The sequence below is a fragment of the Ylistrum balloti genome, unplaced genomic scaffold, assembly GCF_031769215.1.
Source record: "Ylistrum balloti isolate Yb309-2 unplaced genomic scaffold, AGI_CSIRO_Ybal_v1 Utg371552, whole genome shotgun sequence".
NCBI lineage: Eukaryota > Metazoa > Mollusca > Bivalvia > Pectinida > Pectinidae > Ylistrum > Ylistrum balloti.
The window spans coordinates 978,899-989,373 of NW_026782798.1; the positions used below are offsets into that span (position 1 = coordinate 978,899).

The 10,475-nt window shown below is 34.2% G+C and overlaps 1 protein-coding gene across 1 annotated transcript; it reads right to left on the reverse strand.

Moving 5' to 3' along the window:
* Positions 1-2,189: 2,189 nt before the first annotated feature.
* Positions 2,190-7,147, reverse strand: LOC132562943 (uncharacterized). Its single transcript, XM_060227719.1, has 3 exons — positions 7,089-7,147; positions 5,604-5,740; positions 2,190-5,435 (listed from the first exon to the last, which is right to left on the reverse strand). The coding sequence occupies exon 3, from the start codon at positions 4,694-4,696 to the stop codon at positions 2,516-2,518; it is 2,181 nt and encodes a 726-aa protein (XP_060083702.1). The 5' UTR covers positions 4,697-5,435; positions 5,604-5,740; positions 7,089-7,147; the 3' UTR covers positions 2,190-2,515.
* Between the last annotated feature and the right edge of the window lie 3,328 nt (positions 7,148-10,475).

Below are 10,475 nucleotides of genomic sequence, written 5' to 3' on the forward strand. Positions count from 1 at the left end.
TACGACTGCCTTGCTGACCGATTGCTTTCTTTTCCGACCTTCATCTCCACTCTTGATTGTCTGCATGATTCGTACCTTAGAGCCTTTCAATGTCTTGATTAGTCTTACCCTTCCTACCTACAATACCATTTCCCCCCAGAAAACTAGAATAAGAATGCAAATATACTGACGTAAAAAAACATAAAGCGAAAACAAACAAAGCATCGACGGACCTTTTCGCTCCTTGGACCTGAAAAACTTTGGCATTTAAACGACCAATTTACAATTCCCATAGAGTAATATATTTGTGTCTGTGACAACAATCAGATTTATATTCTTGACGGCAGAAAGAAAATTTTGTCTTTACACGAAATAATGGGGAGAAAAAAGAAGTGATAGGCATTCCCACATCAAGTTTTCTTTCTGTATTTTTTCCTAATCGGACGGTGGGTTTTGTTTGTAAAACATCTAAAAGTTGTTGACCTAAAAGTAAAGACAGTGAAGATATGTATTGGAGTCCATATCACGAAAACGTGACCCTTAAGCGAGTTATCGACCTTGGAAAAAGCTCCACCTATATATAGAATGCATGTCGTCTTATATAATTCTCAAGGCTGTTCTGCTCTATTTTCGTTTCAGATACATAAAAAAGCAAAATATTTCCTATTACAACCGGCTTTAAGTTCTCTGATATATAATTAATTAATATTTATAATGAAATTCACGATGAAGATATCCTAAACACCGTATTCTTGCAATTTCTTGTAGTTAGTCGAAGCAGATTTGATAGCGAAAACCTCAGCCGGAAGGGGGGTGCCGGCCATCAAGTGGTGTGTGCAAGGAAACTCTCGATCTATTCTATTATTACACTTAATATGACGTATAAGAAATATTCATTTAAACATCCAATCATCTTTCACAATTTCTTTTATAAAAATAGAACCGTATTTATAACTTGGAACCTCTTCAATGCTTTCCATGTGCACACACGATTTAATACCCCCGCCAATTTGTTCCGGTTGTACAATTAGGCCTAGTGGCAAACACAGACAAGTTTGGCTATCTGTTTAAAAAATAAGAACAACTACTTTAAATTTGAAAATAACATCAATTTATTTGAAACAAGGAATAACAAGAGTGATATCTGACATTTGACAGAAGTAATAAAATATAATGTACATTACATTACATGTTAGGCTGTAAGTATTCTGTGTTAAATGTGAACATTGTGTCACCTTTTTTAAACTTGAGAATATCATTTTTCATTTTCAAAATCACATTTCATGTAGATCTATATTTTCTAATTTCAAAATTTCATTTCATTTTTTAAAGGAACTCATAGTTCATTATAAATCATTTGTAAGATCTCCTTCCACATGTAATCTAAGAAAAATAGGTAACTCATGTATTTTATGAGGAAAATTGCATTACCAGGTATTTAATAAAATTATTTGCAAGAAATACAATTTTACAGTGCTTTTTTTGCCAGTTTTCAGTTACACAAGCAACACATGTATATTACATCCAGAATTTAAATATATTTGTGTGGCTATATAAACTTTTGATTAGTGTCACTTCATATGAACATCATTTTTGCTCTTTTTACAGGAAACCTGAATGACAGTATTCAAATACATTGCAAAAAGTAATCATAGCATATTCCATTACAGTAACCGATTTAAAATAACAAATTTCCGATTGAAAATTTCTTCATTTTCTAGATATTGTAAATAGATATGAACTTGACATTAAGTCTAAACAAGATCTGCAGTATATATATCAGTAGTAGTACATGGCAAATACCTCGAGAGCTTCCAACTTATGACGAAAAAGTGATGAGCTCCCTAGATATAGTGATGAAAAGTCATAACCATTGCCAGCGCATTGGATAATATTTTTAAAAATACAATATGTTATAAGGCACCAAGATGAATTTCCAAAAAGAGACATGGCACACTACTCCTAACCATTTCATGGCAGTAACCTTATAACAAGACTTGCATGTTTGTGAACAGACAGATAACAAACAATGGAAAAAAACATGTCAAGTACATATGATAAATTTAAACAAGGATAAAAAACTAAATAAGCATAAAACACATTCTTTGTAAAACAAAATAACATATTAAACAAAATTATGCATTTGCACTATCTGTGCTAAAAACGATAACAGTAAATACTACTGTAAATAAAGAAAATAGAGTAAATAAACTATGACAAAGAATTAAAATCAATACACAAAATAACTTGTGCACTACCTGTTATGTATGATAATCATGTAAAACAACAAAAAAAAAACCAAAAAACCCCCCCAAAAAAACGAAGAAAAATAAAAATTAACAAAAACAATCAGAATTACCCCCACAAGGTACTTCAGTATATCACATTGCTTTCATAAAAATGTTCTTAATGCCTTTGTTTGATCTATTCAATAGATATGAATTATTAAACACTCTTCAGGTATTATTATGCATGTAAGAATATGTGCACACTTTTTACATATTTGAATACATTGAATTGAAAAATATTTACAAATTCAATGTTTGCGATCTTTGTACACACGCCTTTTCCTTTTATGTTTGGAAAGAAGAACAAGTCGGTTTTGTTTTTCCATAACTTGTTTCAAGGCCAAAAGGCCTTTGTGGTTTGTTGCTCTAAAGTAGCTTTTGGTAATAATATCATTCATTTTCTCTAGCCCTTGTTGGGAAAAGCTGACCAAGTTTCCATGAAACTTTATCAACTCACTGACATGATAGCGAAGAGCATGTATATAGGGGGTAATGTCTCTACTCTGATACAAAGAAACATACATTCTGCACCAGTTTTCAGCCTTTCTTTGCACTTCATCTGGGTTGGGAGATAGAGATTTCAAAATCATATTAATATCTGAAAATGCATCCCACAACTCTTGTATTTGGTTTGCTCTTTCACTGTTAGGAAGGAGATCTGAAGCTTGAAACTTAGTCATTAATATCTGCTTCTCTGGACCTGTTAAGTCCCTATACTCCAGCTTCCTAGTTTCCTTGTTAATATACAACTCAAATGAAATTCCCATTTGCTGCAATGCATTCTCTAATGCAGACACATGTTTGACTTTATCTCTGTCTAATTCAACAAATGTTGTATTCTGTGAAACATTATCCAATGCTCTCAGCTCTGTAACTAACAAATTAAAGAGTTTGTCAGTTATTCTAAGAAAGAGATGCAAGAGATCCAAGACAACTTGAAATGGGGTAATACATGGAAACAGAGGCCGGTTAACTATGGAGAAGGTCTGTTCTTTCTTAGGTCTTGACAACCCACTATTTGCAGGTTTATTCACAGGCTCAGTACAAATATATGATAACCTTGCCCCAAGAGCTGGGTCCTGCATTGACCATTGCTTTTTAAGATCAATCTTCTCCTTTTTGTCACATTTACAGTAAATACAAGAGTTTGAAGCTGCCACAGATGATATGCCAACAGCAACTAATAAGAATTTGTAGTCTCCACCCAAGTAAATTGTTACCTCAAATTCTCGATCTTGAACCTTCAGTATATTCCCCTGTATTTCTTCTACTTCGTGCTGTAGATCAGCTAGAGCAATGTTTAATTCAGTGTACTTTTCTTTGGTCTGAACAATGCATAAAGGATAACATGTTTGGTGAGCTAAACCTTCATTAACAATATTGAAAGCGAAATTGACAACATGTAACCTTTTCCCTACTCTTGTCCCATCTCCAGATATTTTCACTTTCAATTTGTTATCTGGCACTATTTCAGTGTTTTCTGACATTAAACTACTTAAAACATCAATGAGCCTTTGCTTTAAGGATTGTTGAACCCCGAGTCCATCTGGTGTAGTGATAATGTTGAAACCCTTGTTTAGGTTTTTGATATACTCAGTAATGTTATGTGCACGTGGCATAGTTTTGAATAACGAACTTAACTCGCGATATGCTTCTTGTGATACATGGAATGTATCTAATATATACAGTAATGTGTTAATGCGATCAAGTTCTGTTACATCTACATTTTCTGTATTGTCCTCATCTGCCTGAAGAAGATCAAAGACAGCCTCTTCTCCATTTCTTACAACTGTTACACTTATTGGTTTACAACCATGGAGTTCTAAGGCACCTAGAGCATTTTTACATCTCTCATTGTCCATTTTCATCACTTTCCTCTTGTAAGAACCTGAACACTCTTGCAAAGGTTTTCTTTTTCTTCTAATATTGTCATTAGATTCCTTCGCATAATTTTGACAATGAAAGTTTTTATCACTATCTTCACATTTTTGCAAAGCATTTTCTAAGGAGGTTATTTTGTTTTTCATTTTTTGTTCTTTTTTTCGGGCTTCACTGACAAAGTCACAAAACTTCCCTTCAATGCTATTCTTTTCAACTTCGCACTGCTTTAGTTTGCCTTTAATTTCTTCAATTTTCACTTCAGTTTCATGGGGGCCTAACGGCACATGCCAAGAAAATTTTGACTTACTAATTGAATCTTTAAATCGGTGAAACTGGTTCCCCCCTTTCACTTTGGCTTGAAGGCCACTTCGTTTAAGTCTATAAAGCTCTGCCCTTAAAATGTTTACATCTTTCTCGTTTGCTTTAAACGATAGTGTTAGCTCTTTTTCTAACTCAGTTTTGATGTTTTTGACTACATCTAACGTTAACGGTTCTTTCCAATGATTCTGTACTAAGGAAAAAAGGGTTAATTTAGATAGTACAACCATATCTATTTTCAAAACAGTTTAGAATCTTACAGCAAACATAATTGCGATTAAAATCAAATTTCCTTTTAGAAAATGTTTAAGTTTCTAAAACACTTCCTGTATTTCTGTGAATTCCATATAACTGTAAAAAATGTTAAAATTCTAAAATACTTCCTGTATTTCTGTGAATTCCATATAACTGTAGAAAATGTTAAAGATTCTCAAACAAACTGTCAAAAAATAGATGGCCACACTTTTGTTGACTAAAGTTCTACAGCATTCAAGAGGTCTGCACCATTGTTCCTGTTAGATGGCATTTTCACAAAGGAAAAGACCAGCTGAGTGCCTCTGTCCAGGGTATACCTTTCGATGTGCTCAGGGTACAGGAGGAAATCTGTAAGTGGTCTCCTGCTATGCAGATAGAATTTCACTGTGTGTGTTTTTATATAAAAGTTGTCTCCTTCTGCATTGAGAATTCTATAGTCCCAGCCTGTTCCAAGTAACTGATTTAACCTGTTTCTGTTTATTATTTTATACACAGTCTTTGTCTTTGTCACTTTGTGGGGGGTTCCACAGTTGGATATTTGGAGAAATTCTGCTGCCGTCACTGGCACCTTCACTTTAACCAGACTGTCTGATCCACATGGACTTAAATTTTCTTTTATCATTACCACCAGCTTGTGGGCAAATGATGAGGTTTGGTGGGGTATCATCACAAGCTGGTCTCTTGCCACTTCCTCATCATACTTCCTGTGCCACCCTGAAAGAAAAATAGAATACATTATAATACTGATAAGTGAACATGATAGGTGTATATCTATGGTATGTGTATACATCTATGGTACGGTTGTGGCACAATTAATACTTAATACATCAATATATCTATATTGAAACATATATACAGGAAATTGATTAACAGAACACTTACCTACATAATGGATCTTTACATAACCTTCTTGGCCCTCATTTATCACCTCCACAGGATACAGACCAGTACTCCAGGTATCGTTTGAATTCCTGCTTCTTGATCGTCTTGATTGGGGCAGATTTGTACTGTTTAACTCACTGGAATTAAGACAATTATCAATACAAAGATCAGTATTATTGATTACATTTTCAACATCTGTAGTTATATGACAACTTAAATACTTCACAATAACACTATATTAAAACTCAAGTTGGATGCTCGCACAGTTATTGAAATTCAGCTAAATATAATTATTTCTGACCTCAATGGCATTTTGCATTATACAGTGGAACCTGTGAAATATGACATACATTGGGAGTTCATAATGTGGTCAGATTCCACAGGTTGTTGGAAAAGTCAGGATATTTCTACATGAATTAGTAATACTTGGTATGGCAAACTGTGTCAGAAAGGACAGGATGTCGGAAAAGTCAGGTGTCAGATTTCACAGGTTTCACTGTATCGTCAATAGGACCTTACAGAATATTTGACATTTAAAAAACATTCCAAATATGTTGGATTAAGATACTGTTTAAATAATTGATTCTTTCTGTATGCAGTGTGTTCAAAGGCCATGGTCAAAAGAACATTTTACTATCTCTGATATAAAAACAGCTGGGACTTGTGTGAAAGTAGGTGGTGGGAACTGCCGGCTCCTATTGAACACACTTGACTCTATGTAAATGATTGAAACTTCTTTTTTGGCCCATATTTGACATACAAATTTCTTCTGTGGCTAATTTTAAGAAGTGCACCCCTTTTTATTTTCTGTTTATGTAAGTGCACTGTACGCTTATTAGGACGAATACAGTATATTGTCCATTCAGTTAAATTCTTCTATATGTGGGAGTGTGTCCGTTTTTTTTATGTGTTCTGAACTGGGTCTCCAGCAACCAGCATGATAATAAGCCAGAGTCTACAAACTGACCCAATTAAGCATGCTCCATCTCTTTTGTGACAGCTTTATAGTTTTTGAGGCCGTATTTGGATGGCATGATAATAAATGAATACATTGCGATATGTATATGTAATTATAAAACATAAGATATCTGTTCAAAATGTACCATATAGGGTCCGGTGATCCGGAGAAGCGAGGGGGGGGTGGTCGTAGCAGTCCACAGTGTATCAAACACACAATTTAGGCATGTCATGTTTAAACATTTCATTTTACCTACACGTATTTAGATACTACGAATTACCGAAAAATCAATATTTTGGAGCAACAAAGTCTTCGTTGTCATTCGTGTACTGAATGTCAACAACCTACAAGCTAAGCTTGTACTGTAACAGGGCAGATAGTTTTTCCCACGACACCGGCTGCCGTGTACTTTCTACATTTCATACCAAGTTTTTGCGCTTAAAAACAATATAGCGTGCATTTCATATGCTTAATGTGTCGAGAACAGTTTTTGAAACATAACTACAATATACTCACATTGTACTTACTCATAAGATTCAACGATCTCACCATCTGGTTTGGTGATGCGACGGCTCCGCGACGCCATTATCTTGTTTCCCATGCTGCTTGAGAGGGGAGAGAACTCCGTATAACACATTAGCAGGAAAGCGCGTATTTTCGTCATATGTATTTTAAGGACACCAGTGCAAGAACTTTGCTAATACTTCCTCGATTTTGGGTTTGAATTAAGATTTGTATTCTAAACGTTCATCATAGACAAATATACTTCTACACAAAAACATCTTACTGATGCTGTACTGTATATTAGAATTCTATTTCATTTTCATTTTGTAGAATTACATGTGTGCAAAAATAGACTGGAATTCCCAGAACGCTATTTACACGTGCTATTTATAAACATTCGTAGTATTCCTGGGTTATGCTGGTATGTACATTTCACGGAGATAGGTAGAGGTAAGTAAATTAATTAGTTTTCTATATGCATTCTGCCGTAATCTGGTGTTGATATTGATAATTAGGGCTTTTCACCATTTGGTGAAAAGACCTATTGTTTTTGTTATGTTTCTTATTAGGGCTTTTCACTAACTGGTGAAAAGACCTAGGGGAGACCGGGGCACATATCAGAACATAGTAGTCGTTCGCCAAGAGTTACGTCTCCTTCACATCTCCGTCGTAACAGGCTTCCCATTAGAAAGATACGACATTTGGCATGTTTTTATTAAAGTTAAGGTACAAATGGTTGTTGCTACATCTATTACATTTCGTGACAACGACACAAGGATGTTTTATGCATGCTCCAGTAGTTATAATGAAAAGCAATCAAAGGAAACATCCGTAAAATTACTCGAGTTCATCTTGCAGCTTGCTGCTATTACAACGTGAAACACCATGGCGGACGAACGGGTTTCCCCAAGTTCAATATAGGTTGCTATAAATATTTATCCAATAAGCTATTACGCTCGATATGACGTATTAGGGATTTAATCCCATCTGTCAAATGAAATTGGTCAACAGAAAATCTATTTAAAGCCTGTAATTACCGGCATGACGATGCAGTGTTGATGCAAATAGACGCCTTCAGAAATAGTTCCGGGCCAAGGAAAAACGGACCAATGACAACAAAATTGAAACTGTAACTTTATTAACAACAATAAATTGACATTCCTTGTCAAATAAAGCATATATCAAAACTAGATATACATATATCCATTATCAAAAGCCATCACTCCACAACTATTTTTTTATTTAAAACGAAGTCAGAAACACTTGCATATTTATATGTAGCCACAATGGCTTGTCTAGATAATTAAGATAATAAAAATAATTTCGAAAAGTCCCTGTAATTTTGCTACTTCTGGTTATTAATTTTGTAAATATGCTTTTTTTTCTCACATGATGTACAAACTATTGCCCCATTAGGATATTCTGACAAGGTGAAATTAACGACGCCATCAAAAGACCATGGCTGCAATAGTAATAATGGTATTGACTTATCTGCAAATAAATTGGCAACCATACAACTTAATGCTAGAATCACTGTAATTCCTCCACCAGTATGAGTGATTTACATTATTCTGATAGTGTAACAAACAAGCTCTGTCCCGTCAGTTTATCCTAATAGGGATCTATGAAGGTATAATGGAATGCTGACAATATTCATATATTGAACAATCATTTTAATTTGTCACACGAAAAAAAAAAAAAAAACAAGAGCCTGTTTCAGGTCACGAAATACGCCTGTGATTTTGTCTGACTATCACCTACACTATTTATGCTGTATATAATATATTGCATTTGTTTCAATGGTAATTGCGTAATACTTTGCAAAGTTATTGCACCGACATTGAAAAGGTTACAGACATTAATGGGCCGTAACTCTAAAAGTTGTGGATCAAAAATCATGGAAATCAAACTCAATCTAGCTTTGATTGTACTTAAGCTTGCAATGAAAGTTAAAAGAAATCTGTTAAGGCTTAATAAATTCCAAAATCGCTGGGACATTGAAATGTTTACGAACAGAGGGACATACGGACGGAAGATGGACGGATGGAAGACGAGAATACCATAATATGTCCTGTCATTTGACGGATGTATAAAATACATAAATATCAAACAAAAAAAAAGAAGTAAATAAATGTAAAGATCATAAATCTAAAATAATAAGCAAAATCACTTGAGGTACGCATATTGTGCATAAAAATACATTGAAAAATTAATTTAAGATTAGAAACAAGAGGCCCATGGGCCTTATCGGTCACCTTAGAATCAATCACTTCACAAGCAATGGTAAGAACTGACAGTATTTCTGATATTGATTTACATTTATTATTAACAGCTAATAGTTGTCTGCTGTTTAAAGAATTATAAAAAAAATCATCACATGTTTTGTTTTTTATTTGTCTATTTCATTATATCTAGGAACATTTATCTTATAGTGATATAGTGACAGCTGTCAGTTGCTCACTTATTATGAGTCCATACTAGTTTATGGAGAAATTACTGAAATTAGCATGTCTATGTGTGCTTGATGATGAAGATAATGATGTTGACTGTGTCTAAGAATCTGCAGCATCCTTATGCATGGAAGTTAAAGTGTGTGAAGAAGCTGATAATGAGGATGTGTGATGCTGCTGCGTGATGCTGCTGATGTTGGTATATATGATGATGTTGAGGTGTGACGATGCTGATTTGGTATGTGATAATGCGGATGTGTAATGCTGCTGAAGTGTGATGATGCTAATGTTGATAGGTGACCATAATGATGCTGATGGTATGTGATGATGCTAATGTGTGACGAGGATGATGATTGTATATGATGACGTTGATGTCAGATGCTGATGTTGTTTGTATATGTAACAATGCTGCAGTGCTAGTATGGCTGCAAGTTATAAATATATGTTTAGAGTGATTGTGTTACATAGTGTCTATGATAGTTAAGATATAGTGTGCAACTCAAAATGCTGTGTGTTTAGTGGTGAAAATGATGCATGACTATACTCTGTAAGTGTGTGACGATGGGAGTTATAGACTGATAGTATATATGAATCTATTTATTCCTCATGTGTTTTTCGATAAATAAAAAATAAACAAATATATATAAATAAATAAAAATAAAATTGATATTATCCCTGTTAATAATTAACATTTAAAATTACTTTTGCTAAATGATTCTTTTGGCATGTTTAAATGGGTTAAAATTTCCCTTGCACCGGTTGCAGTGCGCTTCCATAAAATTCTACAACGATACTACGCGATCTCTAAAAACTACAGCTCAAGCACCATTTCATCAATTAAATAATATTAATATAATACAAAAAGAACTATTACTTACGCATAAGAACTCACCACAGTTCCCCTGTAAGCAATTTCTTTCCGTGAGGTGCGCGTAATACCCGCCATGCTTACATAAAAAT